The sequence below is a fragment of the Parasteatoda tepidariorum genome, chromosome 1 (genome assembly GCF_982258835.1).
Source record: "Parasteatoda tepidariorum strain Cologne lab strain chromosome 1, Ptep-v5.0, whole genome shotgun sequence".
In the NCBI taxonomy this organism is placed as follows: domain Eukaryota; kingdom Metazoa; phylum Arthropoda; class Arachnida; order Araneae; family Theridiidae; genus Parasteatoda; species Parasteatoda tepidariorum.
The window spans coordinates 65,522,737-65,541,829 of record NC_141755.1 but is presented as its reverse complement, the minus strand read 5'-3'; the positions used below and the strand labels follow the sequence as shown (position 1 = coordinate 65,541,829).

Here is a 19,093-nt window from a genome sequence, read left to right as displayed (position 1 = left end):
ACCGGAGACTTTGCCTAATGGACTTGGACCACATGGGCAAGTAAATACCAACATTCGATTTGATGGAGTTAATCACTTAATTTCACAAGCTGGTAAGTAGTCAAAATATAAGTTGTGCAAAAAGAACAGTCCTTTGTGTTGTGAAAAATGTAAAGTAATGCTTCACAAAAAGTGTACAATTTTGCTTCATACAAAAATGTAGAACCGGCAAATTTGAAGAATAATAATAAAACTGGTAAAAATATTTATGAACTATTTTGCTTCTTCGTTCAAGCATGTTTATTTCAAATTTAACTTTATTGATCCCATTAAAATAGATTTGGCGATTTTTATCAAAATATATACAAGTAATGAAACTAAACGTTTAACTTCTAGCGTAGTGTGTAAGTGAGCTACGTTAGTCCCATTAAACGCCAAGTCTCCCATTTTGGGACCCTATTATATCTTTTAACCAATTAATTTTTTTTTTAAATTTAAAGCTCATATGGTTAGAAATGTCCATTACACCTTAAAACATACCAAAATTCCAATTTTTTATCAATGATTTATATGGCGGCGTTTAATGGGTTAATAGATAAATGAACATGATTATGAGATGCCTCATAAAAGGAAAAGAAATCTAGGATTTTTTTCATTAGTTAAACTGAAGATGTATTAATTGTATTTAAAAGTTGCAAATAGAGCACGTAAAATTTGTATTTTACCTGCATTTAACTTTAGTCTCAACTGTTTCTATATTTCTTTTAATGTGCGCAAATTTAATTTTACACTACGTTTTCCTGGTTCGAAAAACAATCTTTTCCAGCGATTTTTAATAGTCAATTTTTTAGGAATAAGAAACACTTATCTGGTACGTTTTGCTGTCCATATTAATACACAGAAGTTAGTGTTAAACTGAAATTGTTCTAAAGTTTCATGAATAAACTTTTTACTTAATTGCGAGTACCGTTTGTACTGAAACTAATCCCAAACTTAATTCGAGATGGCATTATGTGCAGCCACAATGTCTTACTCTTACCTTTTTCTGAGATAGTTAGTTAATTTGTTTTAAGAAATCGAAATTTTTTTTTGCTTTTTATAAGTTGAAGTGTGGTACTAGGTTTCATACGCAATCGGGATAAAGATTCATGATTTTCAAACAATGATAAGGACATGAATAAACCCTGAAGAAAACGCTTTTATGCAGAATTAAATAAAGCCTATTTACAATTGAATTACAAATTTCATTGAGAAAATAAAGATTATAAACCTGAATACTTGTACATTTTTTGTTGCAACTTAGCGATTCTATATCATTTCTAAGGGTATTATTCCTTTTATACCTAATGACGCTTACCAGCGGGAAACTTTAGCTGGTATCGAGCACACTCAGCAGGATTAAAAACTGGAATAAAAGGTGCTGTTTAAAGTATCATTGATTATTCTCAATTTAAATGAACTCTTTGCATATTCCTTTTGAAACATCTATACAAAGTAAAGCCTCCCTAAAGGACCGACAGCTTTACAAGTCTCGCCTAACTCTTGAAAGTGTAATTAAGACACAAGAGATAGAGCTCCACGAAACTTCCTGACTTGATTGCATTTCCAGTTGGATTAAGGGTGTATTCTGAGTTTAAATATCTCTTTCAAGTTTAGTTGCTTGTTAATAGTGAGCTTAGTAAGCTATATTCAATTTCATCAAACCATGAGCATTTTGCCTAATAAATTGGATAAGCAGAGGAATTATTTTGAGTAGCACTCTTCAAACTCAGTACGCCTCATTAGAGAATATTATTTAGGATTTAAATATCTGCTCACAGTTTCATGCAATAACGATTAAAATATTTTGTTAAACTGAATACAGTTAGTACAATTTAAACTAACCGATCTTTGCAAAAAGGTATTTTTATGGATGTACGTTAACTTTTAATCTGTATTCAAATAACTATAAAGTTCATATTTTGTGGATCGAATAAGTTTGTTAAACAACTATAGAAAAATTATACTACCCGTAGTTTTCGTACAACAGAGAATCATCATTTCTTACAACACAGAAAATATCTTTTTTGCTAACAAAGTTTTCTTAAATATTCTAAACATCAAATAATTTCTGTTTGTTTCCAAAAAAATATTCTGATGGTAGAATCTTGGCAGCAGGGATTATTTTTTGGATATTTCCTAATGGATTAATTCGATATGATAATATATGACGGAAAATAACTCAATACATGGTGGATTTTTAACTTGGGTATTGTAAATTTTGTTACTAAATTATAAAAACCGGTATAGAAACTTTGTTACGTTGAACTAGTTAATTCATGAGTTAAGAATTATCTCCTCATTTTTTGTTATGGGAATAAAAATTTATGTTATTATCTTGCATACTACAATGCATGAAGGAGTTCAATGTTTTCTACTTTATAAATACTTATCGCAATGAAGAATTCAGCTAAGAATTTTGAATTTCTACTGAAGCTCTTTCGATAGCAATGGAAGGTTCAAACTGCAGCAAATAAAATTTTTTGCAATATCACCGAGAGAGACAATTTGCCGGCAACATTTTAAGACTATATAGAGCCATAAATATTAACAGGAACTCTTTGCTGAATGGCATCATAAACTTCATTTTTTTTCTGGTGAAATCTATTATTTGATTGTCGGGGGAAATTCTAATCTTTTCATGAGTTGTTCCGACTGGCTAGAAGGGTGACATTAAGCTAGAAATCTGTATTTGATATTTATACAGGTTTTGATTGGTTCTTGACTGTTGCAAACCGAATTTATAGTCATATTAATACCAATTATAATCGTATTGCTTATCGAAATTCAGACCAACTGAGGGAATCAAATGGTAACTGTCCTCTTACTGCTTGGCGGTAATACTAGTTTCAATCTTTTTTTAACTGCTGCAAGCAAAGTTATGGATAACAAAGCTGCAATGAATTATAAGCAACAATAGTAAATTCAATCACTTTTTACCAAGCGGAAGTAATAAAATTTAAATGGAGTCCTATATCTAATGACGTTATTCAAAAAGACTTTTTGCAAAGAAAAAAAAAAAAGAAAAAAAAAAAACTCACGAGGAAAAAACCTTTCACAAACAAAATATAACAAGAAAGTAAAATGCAAAGCTTACTGGTGCAAATCTAAATACAAAAACTGAAGAATGTTAAAAATAAAAAAAAGAAAGAAATACGCTTTTTACAAATACTGTTAACAAATAATATGAAATTGACAGAGTGTGCAAAGAGTACATTTTATTTAAAAATATTAAAATCAGCAGATAATATGAATACAAAAATTTTCATTCGCATGGTGTTTTTTTTTCTATAATGTTAACGTCTTAAGCATGAAAATGTTTTTTCGTCAATGCTTGAATGTCATTTTCTTTTAGCATAAAAACCAGACAATTCGTCTTTTGAATGTATCTGAAAGCAAGACGAAATAAGAAAATAAATTCCAATCCGAAAATGTGTTTTCGTTTCTTCCTTTTTTCTTCTATAAACACATGCTACTTGCTGGGAATGGATCTGATGATGCGATGCGAATGCATACATCAAAATGGAGACTGAATTTGTCACTTAAGAAAGAAAAAAATAGCAAATATAGAAATTTTGAATCATACAAAAATGAAAACTAAAGGAGGAAGTATATGAGTGAAAAGGATTACTAAAAATATAAAGAAAAAGGAAATGCGTTTCTCTCTATGAAAATATATAGAATTTTCCTATAGAAAAGGAAGGGATAAAAATTGGTCTGCATTTTCAAATGATAGAAGTTGAATTTCGAGATGAATCTTAATAAAATTCTTGAAGAATTTTTCGCATTTAGATTCAGAAAAACAATATATTTATAGAAAACTAACTGAATACCTATTCTTCGTACGGGGTGAAACAAAAAAAAAAAGTAATGAATCAGTACTGAAAAACTTTAAGACATTATAAAAACCCAATTATTAAACAACTAATTTCAATATTCATTTATTTATTATTATATTTGTCCCGTTAGCTTTACGTTATTAAGTTTAAACAAAAAACTTTTCAATAGTTCATTCCATCATAAAAATTCAGTATAATTTGGCACATCACTGTTGCTCGAGCCCAACTCATGGGAGATAAAATTACCACAATGAGGCGAATTTTTCAAGTACTTAGCTCTTTTGAAGAGCTGAATAAAACTCCACAATATCTGTGGACAAACTATCCTGCATTCATGCAGTTTTAACATGTACCAAATAAACTAACATAATACATTGTAAATTATATTTGTAAATTTACTATAATATTAAAACTGCAGCAATTACCATAACACCAGTAGTCCCTATTACCAAAATTAATTAAACATAATTGGCGTCTAAAATAGCGAAACATTTTATACGTTCCTCCTAAACGTATTAGTACCACTTCTCCATTAAATTTGCTTTGCAGAGTGCATCACTTATTTATTTCAATAATTAATTGTTACCAAAATTAAGTGAGTATGATTGACGCCGAAAATGGTATGGTGATTTTTCACTTTTCTCCTTAGCGAATAAGCACCATAAATCCGTTAATTTTGATTTTAGTACGCAGCTAATGTCTTGTATCAATTAATATCTATTACCAAAATTATTTAAGCACAAATAGCGTCAATTATTGTATTTCTCTAAAATAACTTCGTCCCATTTCTCAATTAATTTCGCTTTATTGTGCGTAGCTAATTTTTTATTTCAATTATTTAGTCATGGTGGCTCAGGGCAATTATTTAGTCAGAGCGCTCGCCTCCCAATGATGCGACCCGGGTTCAAATCTCAGCGATGATGGCACAATGAAAATTCCGCACTCTGCTCACATCGACCATAGTGCTGAAGTCAAATGTCCTCAGTGGTAGACGGATCATGGGTTTGAGTTCCTTTGTCGTCAGGCATAATTAAATGTTAAAGAACGCCCAATAAACTCTTTTTTTTTAATGAGAGTTGGAAAGTTGGAAAAGATCAATGATTATAACTTCAAAATATTTGTGGCAAAAAAAAAAAACGGAATTATATTAAAAACACAGCTTTACTGAAAGTTCAATTTCTAAGGATTCATTCGATTGATTCCGCTCAGACTTTGTATTTTTCAATGTAATATTACATTCTTTAAAATGATGTGAGACATTTTCTCGACCATTCTTAAATAAAATAATAAATATTTGCTAAAAGTTATTTTATTATGGAATTATCATTAAAAAAAACAGAATTTGCAATTGTAGGTAAAAATTATTCAAAATTATTACCCAAAATGTAAAATTATGATTACGGGGTCCAAATTTTGACCGCTCTCCTTACCTAACTATTGCGACCACATTTCCCAGATGGTGGGCACTCCCTATATTTTGGGGGTCAGAAATTCAAATCTGTTTATAGAAAAGGGTATGTTTATTTAGAGAAAGTACGTTTTTGATTCTGATTTCGTATTTTAAAATATTGTATGCACTAAATAATTATCATCTGCACTCATCAATGCATATTTGAGGTTACCCCCTCGAATAATATTTTTACGCATTGTACAGTGTACCAAAATAAAACTGACCACCCTGAATACCTTTTGATCCAATGATCAGATTTTCACGTTCTAGCACTCATTTTTAATGGTTCGCGGGAGTGACCCCCCTCGAATGATTAAAAATGAACATAGAACACTGGTTAATATTTTATTAAATAATAGTCGAAAAAATTTTAAAGTATATAATTTCTTTCTTTCTTCATTATGCAATCTTATGAAGAACGAAAGTTTCTAACATTTTCATTATATTTCTTTCTTCATTATGCTCAGTATGTAACTTTAAGTGATAAAATACAAAATTTGAGCAAAATCAGTTGAATAGTTTCTGAGAAATTGAAATTTAAGTTAAATTTCTCAGGAACTATTTAATCGATTTTGCTCAGATTCTGTATTTTGCCAAGTAAAATTGCATATTTTAAAATGATAAAAAAGTGTATAACTTACAATTCAAAATATTTTTCAACTATTATTTAATAAAATAATGAAAAATAATAAATATTTATTAAAAAAAATATTTTTTGCATGGAATTATCTTTGGAAAAACGAATTCTAAAATTGTGTGCAAAAATTTTTCATTTTGATTTAAAAATAATCTCGAGCTATGGCAAAATACGCAAAAAGTAAAATTAACATTAAGGGGTCCAAACTTTGGATCATTCTCCCGACCAAACTATTGGGATCATATTTTCCAGATCGCGGCTACCTCCTACATTTTGGGAGTCTGAAATCCGTATCCCTCGAAAAAAAGGTATGTTTATTCAGAGAAAGTTCGTTTTTTTGTCTAATTTCATAATTTAAAATAATCACCAATTTTCTACACCATATAATTAGCTTATTTGAAGTCATCCCCTCGAAGTAATAAAAATGAGTTCTAGAAAGTGACGATCTGTTCATTAGATCAAAAGTTATTCAGGGTGGCTCGTTTTTTATTGGTACACTGTATATACATAAGTTAGGACTTTCTATGCAATAGCTTCAGCTGGATTGGTATCGATTTAAGGGACTTTCAGTCCATTGCTGAACATTTTAACAAGCTTTTGTGCCTCTGCAGCACTGCAAAAGGCCACCACTTTGAAACAATTTAAAGTAACTATTAGTAAAAGTCTGCTCTTATTTTCCTTTGTTTTATTTTTTTAATTCATTCTTTACAAAATTATATTAAAATTGTTTGTCCGCTTGTTTTTGCAGTACCCTATAACTGAAATTTTAGTACAATTTTCAGCAACAATAAAATATTTATTTCGCTGTCAACATTAAAAAACGTCAGTTAAAATGGTCTGAAAGTAATAAAAGGGTCACACAATTAAACTCTTCCTTCTATTATTATAGATTTGTTTTATTATAATTTCTGTTAACAGACAATTCCTTTTCTCGAACTTAAAAACCGAATAGTTGAATTCTAGTTGAAATTCCTTATTCCAAAAAAAAAAAAAAAATGGTTTACAAGAAAACAATAAAAATTTATTAATGATCAACAGAAAGGATACAATTTAAAATAATTTTTATTATTGCTATCCGAATTATATAGAAGTTTATACAATTCTATAAAGAAGAAGAATATTCTATAACTATTACATTTCTGCGCGTTCTGAAATCCCATTCATCCTTCGGAATGAAGTTAGCAATGTGGACTCAAATGACTTCACTTTAATTTATAATGAATTGAAGTAAAAAAAAATGCATTTTCTCATAATACACACATCTGTAACAGTATGCGATTATGAAGTCAGAAATTATCGGTTGCAAGTTTGTTGATAATAGGTAGGGAAAAAACTAATGAGAAATAGTTCTACAAATGTTGGAAGTTTTCTGTTTCAGAATGATTCACTAATGTTCTGGGTCATTTTTGCAAGTTATTCTGTCTTTCTGTTTGGGAAAACTTACTTCTTATTTGCTGCTGAAAAAAAAACGTCCAACTCTACCAATGATTCTGATAGAACTAAATAAAAACTTAATAAATAGTAGCCTGAAAATATTCACCCCGTCAGAGGGCGTATTCAAGCTTTGCGACTGCAAATAACCTCACGACGTTTATTAAGTTTATGCTGATGACAACCAAAACAATTTGGAAATGAATGAGAAACAAATGGATCCTACCACGTGATTTTCCGGCCAATAAAACTGCACGGACAACAATAGAAAACTTCGACACCATCATTAGACATAATCAAAACAAAATAAGAATCGCAACAAGCTTTAGCGGATAAGGTAGGTTGCAACATTTCAGCAGGTAGCATTATTAAAAATTACTACCTTTTCACGCGCATACGTATTTAATTTTGATCGGCAGTTCTGTGCGTTATTAACCGCAAGTCTTCTGTGATTGACTGTGTTTTTCCATTTAATCATTTCAATCTCCTCTTATTCTTATAATCTGTACACTCATGGATAAACAAATTACCGCATCAAGAAGGAGTCGTTGTTAAAATGAAACGAAATTTTACGTACGTAATCACTACTTTGATATAAGTAAATGATTAGTAAATCAAAGAAAACGATAATCTTTGATTTTCTAATCATTTACTTATATCAAAGTAGCAACGTATGTAAAATTTCGTTTCTTTTTGACGACTGATTCGTCCATGAGTGTATATATATATATATATATATATATATATATATATTATTAATGAAATTACGAATGAAATAATTAAAATAGTATCACTATTAATTCAACGGTTGTTATATTTTTGTGGAAACAATTTATATTCTTGTGAGATAGCTTTGTCAAAGTAATGCGATTGCAGCAGATTTCCTTTGAGTTCTGCAGTACTTGCAAGAGTTGCTGATGTTGCACTTGCAATATTGACGGCATCCGGCATTTGAAGAGGGACGAAAAATATCTCATTTTCTCGATCTCCTTCCATGTTGGGGAGTTCCTGAATCTTATATCCTGCTCTTGAAGTATCTAATATATTATGGATTGATACAGTATATAAATAATCAATTGATACCAATTTTTCTAACGCTTCAATATATATCTATCTATATTTTGCAACATTGTTGATTTTGCTTTATTTTTAGCAGTTCTTAGAGATATGGATAACTGAATGTAATATAAAATATTTTATTTCCATAAAAATCAGTTTCAGTTCCCTCTAATTGTTAATTCGTAGTTAAAAATTATGTAAAAAAATTCATTGTCTCGTAAGAGTTGTTCCTTTGTTAAAAACTTCCAAAACAAGTAAAAAAAAATTCAAAAAATTCTAGATTTCATCTAATTTTTTCAGCAACTAAAACTGGAATACATTTTCGAAGCAATATTTTTCTCACACTCTTGAAGCAATTAAATCGATAAAAAAACTGGGAATTTTTTTTTTGTTGCATTTATGCAAATACTTGATCTTAATTTATTCATGTGTGAAGATTTTAAATCTGAAATTAGTCTTCAACCTAAGGCTGCAGATTTTTTTAATGTCAACTTAAGCCTATTTTCTTGTCGAAATGCACAAGTTTGAAAGCGTTAGATATAATTGGGGATCACGTAAATGTTGCAACGAACTTCTGCGGGAGTTAGGACATAACATCAGAACTAAAATTGCATAGGCACCCATTCCCGGAAATGTCATCGTATGCGGCTTGGGGACCGTACCTATTTCGACCTGTTCAGAAGTACTTGAAGAAACTGTTACAGAAAAGCAAGCGCCCCAAGTGAAACACGATTACATTTCATCACATGATTTCTTATGCAATTTTATTTCTGATAATTTGATTTAACTGTTTTAGCAATATTTATATGGCCCTTTGTTATACGTAACATTTGTATTAAACTTTTACGTTTCGACAAAATATAGACCAAATATGTTTTTCGTAATTTTATTTTTTTGATAAAATCTTTTGTTTAGGGAGAAATCGATTGCCAAACTGAAATTAGCAATACGAAATTATCTTAAATCTGTTTAAAATATCATGCAAACGAAACAAAAAAAAAAGTGTTCCATAGTGTAATCATTTTCTTAAAATTCGGAGAGCTGGCCCGTAAATTAATACTTTCTAGCTAGTAGCTGTTCTAGCTAACTAGTAGCCAAGCGCTATTTACTGTAATGAGCATCAACAAAATTAGTAGTGATGATGGTAAATTTCTACAGCTACCTCACTTCCTTCGGATTAAAGTCCACTGCCTGAAATTGCCACGGATTTGAGCAAAATTGATAGAGTTGAGCGTTAGTTTATATTATTGCGATAAAAAGCTTTCTATGTCAAAGTTTATATTTATTACAGTCGTTGAACATCAGACCCAATTTTTCGGGTTTACGACTGCTAATGTTAAACTCCGCAGCTTTGTAATCTTTAACCCAATCCAGAAGACAAGAAAAATCTTTGATCAAGTATTGGGCGAAATTTGCCTTCGTGGAAGATTTTTTGATAGGAGTAAACCACATTTGCTTTACATGGAATGGGAAAACCACGAAAACTTCTCACTGTTCATCTGACGGCAAGGGGACTCTAACCCATGATTCGTCTACCAGTGAGGATATTTTACGCAGTACTGTGGTCAGCGCAAGCCGGATGCGTAATTCGTATCGACCAGCCGGTGCAGGAATTCAAAGCCGGTTCACCTCATTGGAAGGCGAACACTCTATCCCCTAAGTCATCACGGCTTTCCAAGTCAATATATTTTATTTTATAAACGTCGTTGAACAGCCAAACCAAAAATGGGTATGCGACTATCAATGTTCAACTTCGTAGCCTTGTAATTTTGACACAATCCAGAAAACAAGGGAATTCCAGGGTCAAACAACCAGGGTCAGAGAACAACCAAGGAAACATCCCACTGTTAGCCTGACGGCAAGGGGTCAATTTAGACAATTTAGAGGTTTACACTCTCTTATATGGCGACAACAGGTTTCAGCAACGGCTCCGAACACAAAAGCTTGTGGTTCGATCTCAGTCAGCTCCAAGGAATATCTCTTACATTGGTGAGCACGAACATTACTGAAACATCTCTTTCAATCATCGATAGATGCCAGCACTATAATACTTAGTCTAGTACTACGATTTCCTTTAATTTAACAAACAAATCTGCTGAGTCTCAAAAAATGTCTAAGACCAAAACTTTTATTGCCATGATGTTAATTTAAGGCCTGTGGCTGAGTATTTCACGGAAGAGAAATTATGACTGACCTGTTTTTTTATGCTTTTTTAGCTTTATTGGCATAAATGCATTTTTAATCAATGACTGGAATATATTTTGCTGGTCACTGACCGTGATCTAGTGGTGAAATTTTCAGAGCATTCCTATACTGAAATCTTCTTGAAGTTAACTTCGAGTTTTAACTAAACCATTAAGTATCTTAAAGACACTAATTATTCCAGAGTCATTATTGTTATTTTATCTTTATGAATAATTTTCTATTTGTGTTTTTTTAAAGCAAATTATGAGCTTATCCTTAGCTTTTTGAATTGCTTCTGCAAAATCAGTTTAATAACAGAGATATATATTTTTTAACTCAAAAAACAATAATTTTTATAGAAATGTATTGCAATAAAATATTAATATAATAAAAATTAATCACCTATTAGATGAAATTACCTTAGAAAAATGAAAACTTTCAGAGTATATGTAAGAATCCTTTTTGAATACATTATTTGTGGTGAAAACTTATAGAACCCAAAGAATATAAGCTCAAAAATGAAACTTCAATAAAGTTAGTTTTCGAACGCCTCTTGCCGGCTGTGGCTCGTCAAGGATCTTGATTTATAACGTTCTTGAGACACGGAAGAGAAGTTTCTTTTCTAAAATAATGCTTCGAGCAACCTCATTTTTCAACCATTTTTCCTTTAAAAAAAATGTTGATGGACTATGTTTTTTAGAAGAAAAATTTCTACTTAGTATCTTTGTTTAAAACTAATGCTGATAGTAGAACAAATCAAGAGATACTTTTTATCTATCTTATTGAAGTAATTGAGCTAAGAGTTAGGAACATAGGTATTTAAAAAAAAGAATATAATGCATTTTATTTTTCTCCAACTTATTTTCACGAAGTTTTAAATAATTTCACTTTGCTTAAATAAAAATACATTAATTAGTGCATGGACTTCAATTGAGTAATCAAATAATTACTTGTCTGCAGCCAAAGAACAAGAAGTATTTAATAAACGTTCTTGAAACCGATTTTCGGGTCATAGGTAATATATTTGCATTCTGTTCTAAATCTTAATTGTAATGTCACTAATGTCAAGTTTTTCAGGAGTACACGCGTTAAGTTAAGGCCAATATCACATCTGTTAATTTTAACAGTCTCTTATTAGGGGTGACAGTTTGTAGAAATAAGTAACTAGGTAAGATTCTTAAAAAATGCAGATTGGATAAAATGTATGATAAATATTTTCGAGGGCGGAATACTTTCACGTTGCGCCAAAATCAAAGAAAATATTCAAATTTATTGATGTGTGTGATTAAAAAAGTTTTAGATACTCTTTGACTGACGACAAATTCAAAACAGAAGAAAATGAAAACAAACGCAAATCAGCGATAGGCAAAGTGGAATTTCAGAACAGCAATGTGTACAAAAGAAACAGATAACGGGAAAATGGAATTTTTGAACTATTTCTTTTACTGCATAGTTAAAATGTATAATATAGGTTAATTTTAAGATAATAGTGCTTTCCCTAAGCTAAAAAGCATGGTTTTTATATTAAGTCAGATATATATTGTATATTACGAGTAAAAAAATACATAATGAACTGATTGGAGCAACTTTTATACTTACATGTATTAAATTTTTTTTGCTATAAAACATCATATTTCAAGTACAGTTACGAGTAAGTATATTTAAAATAAAATTTTAATGCACTGCAATAATCTCTGATACGTTTTGTTAGAAAACGAATATGTTTCATTTCCTATAACTAAATTTTAAGAAAAAATACGAATGACCGATTACAAATCAAGCAATTCTCTAATTTTAAATCAACGTAAAGAAGAATTTTTCTGAAAGCCATCTCATAGCTTTGTTACTCTATAGTAACTGCAGGGAATTGTGTGCAAAATTGACTTTTACCGACAAATACTAATTTTATAATTATAAATTCGATGATAACTTCTATTTTCAATGAAATATACTGCTTTTATGCCATATATGGCTTTTTTACTCAATGGTAACTGCAAACAAATGTATGTAAAATAAACAGTAGCCTGTAAATCCCAATTTTATAAACATAAATTCGATGATAACGGTGATATATCAGAGACGATTAGTCGATTTTCTTATGAAATATATGGTATTTAAATCAAATATGAAATATATGGCTTTTTCATTCAATTTTAACTGCTAACAAATGTATGTAAAATAGATATTTGATTGCAAATACCAGCATTATATGCATAAATTCGTCTATAACGTTGTTGTATCTATGAACAGTTTTCTGCTAATAGTATTATTTTACCGCTTTTAAGCATATAAAAACTGAGACGATTTGTCTATTTTTAATAAAATACGTTGTTTTTTGAGCTGAAATGTTACATGCATTTAGTTTTATTGCCTTTGCCTCAAAACTTACTTTTTTTTTATGCTACGCAAGTGTAGAAAATAACAACAGGTTTCACGTTGAGAATTAATGATCTTTTAGTGACAGTGGAGTGAAAGGGCATGCTTTGTTATTTAACAATTCCATTTCAACTTAAAACGAGAATGAATTAAATGTTATTCTCGAGGTAAAAAGTAAGCAAACAAACTAATCCCTGAGTAAAAAAAAATTATAATTTTTAATAAGGAATTACCATTTCAGTATTTCAGATATTTTTAAGGAAAATTATTTTAAAAATATTTTTTTTTCTCAGCAAGTTTTGGGGTATATTTTGAAACCTATCAAAATATTATTCTATCATATACTTTTTTTTCCAATCAGTTGATTTTAAAATAATCTACAATGAATAATGTTGTAAATTGTAACAAGATGCTTTATACAAAATTGTATTTGAATGACACAGAATAAAAATACGAAGTAAAAGAAAATTCGAAAACAGGAAAATGTTATAATCTTAAACATAATACGAACAAAAACCAAATATATGAAAGTAATAGCAGATTTAAAATTCCTTCCTTTGCCTTAGAAGGAGACATTGAGACGAAAATCCATGACAAGTACACCAGAAATAAATCACACAAATAGTTTAACTGACTTTATCAATAATCAGTCAATTCTTGTCTTACCCTTTAAAATATAGTATAATCGTATTTTCTTAACTATCGGTAAAATATTTTTACAATTAATATAATATGCTGTTATTTAATCATAAAAGGAGCGTGGAGTGTCTTTAAAAATAGTAATAGCACTTTGAAAAGTGAACTACAGACAACGAAAGTGATTTTATTTAATTTTATAACTGCTGTTGGACAGTCGACTCAATATTGTGTTAACGACTACTAATTTTCCACTCCATAGCCTTGTAATTTTGAACTCAATCCAGAAGACAAGAAAACTCCTGGATCAAGTATTGGAAGTACATGTTTTTTTTTATCTATTAATTTCATTACCATACAGTACAATAAATTTACCAGAACTGTTTTTCCATTCGTGCGAGGTTTTAATCAGTTTTACTTTTCACAGTTTCTTTTCTATTATTGTTGTTATTTATAGCCTTTCGAAATTAGAAAGATGTCCATGAATTAAAGTAGATATAAAAACGAATACATATGCACACAAATAATCTAATGCATACAAATATTCTAAGAAAAAAATTAAAAGTAAAAAATGCGAAAGATTTAAAAATTTGAATTTATCTTCAAATTCAATTTTAATTATTGAAACAAAAGTCTAATGTGTACCTCTAGAGCAATCAGATCCAGCCCAATGATCAAAACATATGCAACTTTCTGTCTCCAAATCGTACACTCCATGTTTGCTGCAATCAGGGAAGCAACGACTCAACCTGTTATCAGCTTCACTACAATTGACTCCTCTCCATCCCGTTTTGCACCAACACTGACCATTCACGCAAGCACCATGACCAGTGCAAGATGGATCCAGACAATCCACTGCAGAGTAAAATTAACAACAAGTTGAATATTTAGAATATATATATATATATATATATATATATATATATATATATATATATATATATATATATATATATATATATATATATATATATATATATATATATATATATATATATATATATATATATATATATATATATATATATATATCTTAGTCTTAACTGGAATCTTAACTTGAACTCATAATATTGAATGAATTCCTCAAGGATTGTGACACATTTAAGAGTCGGAGAGTAAATTCTGTTTCCAAAGCCCACAGAACAGAGCCTGAATTTATGCGAAAGTTAATAACAAAATAATTCCATAATCTGAATTAGATAAATAAAACTGAAGTATTCATTTATTTTTTAAGGAAAATATTATAAGTCCAAAATGTACATAAATAATAATAGTCTTCAAAATGATTAAACCAAACTAAAAAAGAAAGATTATTCGTAATAAATTTTGCACTTAAATTTAGCAGCAAAATAATTTCCTACTTGCTTGTTTATGCCCATTTGATACTTCTCAATTGAAATCTTATTGATATTTAAGATATTTATTTAGATGCATTTTCAAAAATTTAAATTGGTGTTCATACAATCTAGTGTCCCCAACGTAGTTTTTATTCTGCTCACTCAGCTTATCCGAAATATATTATGACGCAATAAATGTATTTTATGAGGGAGAAATCAGAGAAAAACTTAGCTTTTGCTTGCATGTAAGGTTTTAAACTGAAAATAAATAGTTGTCTGGTATGTGGTGCAATAAAAAGTTTTTTGAAAGATAACAATAAACGCAATCACGCTTTACCAACTTGGAGAAATGCAATCTTTTTTGGTGCTACGTAAAGCAAATAGACAGCGTGTCCATATTCTGCGGTGCACTTTTGGTAGGTCACAAATGAAAAGTGCACACTGAGAAAAATGCATAGTTAAAAGCTACAAGAAAACTGTAAAATTCAACCAGATAACTGTAAAATTTGTTTCTCTGGGAACACCAAGAAGCTCGGTAATTTTTACCGAAGCGCTTTGAAAATGATTTTTTGGTAAAATTAACAATAAAATATTTTTTACCATGCTGCTTGGTTAAATATGGTTAACTTTGGTAATTTGAGCATGATACTTTCGAACATGGCTCAAAAAAACATTTATTTAGCTGAATTTACTTTTTACTTAAGTATTTACAACTAAATGCGTGGTGATAATACCGTAATGTTTAAAACTTGTATTTTCTGTATACCGTCAGCATATGAGTGGTAAAATTACCAAAATTAATTTGTTTAAATGCCGTGTTATTAAATAGAATTATGTTTTTTTTCACTAGAAATGTCATTATTATACAGTACCGTAACGTTTCCGAAAATTCTTTCTCTCTACACTAAGACTATGACGGATACACTGAATGATGAATGAGCTATTATTATTCAAGATGAAAATTATAAGCTTAGAAAGGCTTACGCGTGTTATTGGACTACAATCTAAAATTAAAAACAATAAAAACATTTCTACTTTTAAATGAATTTAACCCATCAAAAAGGAAGTCGCTAACCTTCTTCACAGTGGTGTCCTTTATAACCAGCGCGACATTGGCATTTTCCTCCAACACAAAATCCTTGATTGTTGCAATCCATTACTTCACACTCTGTAACAGGAACATTACACTCGGCTCCTTTCCAACCTGTTTCACATCGACAAATTCCTTGGACATATCTGCCATGGCCATTGCAATGAACGGGACAGACACCTGCAAGCAATTAATATAGCTTTGTGAGATTGCTCAGAAAGTCCACTTGAATATATTTGACAGTACTAAACGATTCCACAGGGGAACTTGAAACTGTAATTTTAAACAGATTTTTATTGCATTGTTTTTTGAATAGTTCTTATTTTAATTTTATTTATTCACATTTGGTACTAAGGTATGTAAGTAATCGATACAAATTTATAATTTGTTTTTAAAAAATGAATGAACAAATGGCGTGCTTCATGTGCGGTAACTTGCATTTCAATAATTAGAAGGTCACAGTATAAGCATATTGCCTTGTTAAAGTTGAGCTAAGTTTCTACACATAAGTTAGAATGTTAGTTAACGTGAAGTTAATTAAATACAGCGGCGAATTGCACATCGAATTTGCTGAAATATAATTCCTTGTCGTCTACGTCTTTTACTTAACTTAGATTTATTATATGCTTAGGTATTTTGTTGTAACCATGATATATTTTTGTTTCCTGTACCTGGCATTTTCGATACATAATTAATTTGTTCCTTACATTGTTTCGTGCCTGTATTTGTGTTAAGTAAGAAATATATAGTAAAAGAATTTAAATATTTGTGAAAGAATATAGAATGGGACACTTAAGAGAATTGATACTTGACGGGCTTGGCTTACTCAAAATAGATTACTAATCATGTAAATATTGCTTACTAATCATGTTAAAAAATTAGCGAATTTCTATATTTATTTGCCACGTGCTTTTTTTCAACACTAACGGAAGTTTTGAAAGTTTATGTTTATTGCTTAACATTAGAATGATTAGTATCCAGCTCTTGTGTACAAAACTTTGAGCTACGTGATCTAGCAGTATTCATTTCTTAAACGGGCTTTTTCAATTAAAACAACTATTTTCATTTACTGAAAAGCACATTTTAAGCTATGCTCAAAATAAAATGTTCACCGACCATATGATAAAGTTCATTTAAAACTAAAACTTGCCTTACGTTATAAATTTAGTCATAAAAATAACGTTAATATTTATATTATCTACTTAAGAAAATTGTATTATTATGTAATATAAAATATTCACTATAAAATTAAAGATTGTAAAGTATAATATAATACTCAAATGTAATAATAATAATAATAAAAATAATAATGAAAATAATTATAAAGACAATAATACTACTGAATCGTCACTGAAATATTTCCAATATAAAATATTCCATCAATATTTTTATTATTAAATATTAGTCTTACATTACAATGTGATTTTGCAAAAGAACTATAACAAATGCAGTTTAATTTTGTGAATCATGTAATTGCATATGTGATATTTTCATTACTTTACAAGTTGATTAAAATTTTGCATTAAATTATACAGAAGCAAAGAAATGAATGAAAGAAAAGAATGATACCAAAATAAATTTCCACAACTAAATGATAATAAATGAATAATTATGCTCTGGTTGTGTACAAAAAAACTTTCACTTAACCACTTTATGCTTTAAGCAATGTTATGAAAGATTCAATAAAAAAATTAAGTAAAAATAAGCTTTAAGTAAACACTTTAACTTCGTCGGTTTTATAAAATTTTTGTTATAGACAGAAATAAAAAGATTTTATTTGCGTAGAGCAAACATGATTCTTTTTCTTCATAGTAATTGGGCATACTTTGCTTAATACTTTTATTTACATAACAATGTTCGATTTAAAAAGAATGAAAATAAAGAATTCTTTATTTTACAAAAATATAAATTGTGTACCGTCGAAATAGATGACGAAAGAGGACTTTTAATATTCACATTAACATTATTATAATTTCATCTTTAACATTTATCTATGAATATATTCCATGCTTTAAAATAATTTAAGGCCTTTGTCCCTTCGCTGTTGCTCACCAATTCTCTAATTTTCATTGCAAATTTACCTTTATTTGGGATCTCAAATGACTTTGATCACCTGACAGTGTTCAAAAGCTCACGCTCAAGAAAAACAATTGCAGGAAAAAAATTCTGCTTGTTTAGTGTGACAACCATAATCTGTGATTTTTTTAAAGGTGTCGAAAGAAATTTAAACAAGCATAAAAGAAATTTAAACAAGCATAAATTAGCTCATTTCTAATCTACATGAAAATTCATTGTTTAAGTTGGACTTAGTACAGTTCAGTCCGGCTTGTGTGTGATTAAATTCTATATTCAATCAAATGCTTTCTAATAGCTGCCCATAAGGTTTCCTTAGCTTTTTTTTAATTTGTCAGTTTGCAATTGTCACATGTTTCATCTTTTCTTGATCTATGCTAGAATCTTTGGAAACAATGAATAGAACCTGCGATATATGTAAAGGTATATAGAAGTAAACATAAGGTTATTCAAGAAACATGAAAATATAGAGTTTAGTTTTTTTAAAGCATTAATTTTTTTAACCTTGTCTTAATCATTTTTACTGTTGATAAATTCCCAGTTATGCGTCATTTTTTATTACTTATAGCAAGTCAAAAATTTCGTTTTCAGAAACTTAGTATGTTAAAAGAGAAAAAAACAATCGCTTTGAATTGTTGGTTATACAATCTCTTATGCATTGCTATGGCTTGTATATTAATATATATTATATAGCTCGTATATGGACCTGTATATTAACACCTGAAATTAACATCAGAAATAAAGCAGAATATTTCTAAACAAAGCCTCTATATTTTACAACCGTTCCATTTCTTTCGAACCGAAAGCTTAATGATTAATTTAATGTAAGACTATTGTGTCTTTTAACTCCTTCAGTACCGGTAGAACGAAAAAGAAGCTCTTCTTCGGACGTTAATTTACAATCCAGTAGCTTTTAACGATTCCCTCTCCTTTTTGGAAATTTTAACCTTGAAACTGTAGCTG

At 29.5% G+C, this 19,093-nt stretch overlaps 1 protein-coding gene across 4 annotated transcripts in view; it reads right to left on the bottom strand.

The window, feature by feature from the left end:
- The window catches only part of LOC107438670 (teneurin-m), a 487,196-nt gene that overhangs the window by 137,678 nt on the left and 330,425 nt on the right, over positions 1-19,093 (bottom strand). For all 4 annotated transcript variants that reach the window (XM_087165593.1, XM_087165588.1, XM_043039103.3 and 1 more), the window contains 2 exons: positions 16,043-16,237; positions 14,276-14,485 (listed from right to left, as the gene is read on the bottom strand). In XM_087165593.1, the coding sequence (XP_087021719.1) occupies positions 14,276-14,485; positions 16,043-16,237 (405 nt within the window). The remainder of the gene's footprint in view (positions 1-14,275; positions 14,486-16,042; positions 16,238-19,093) is intronic.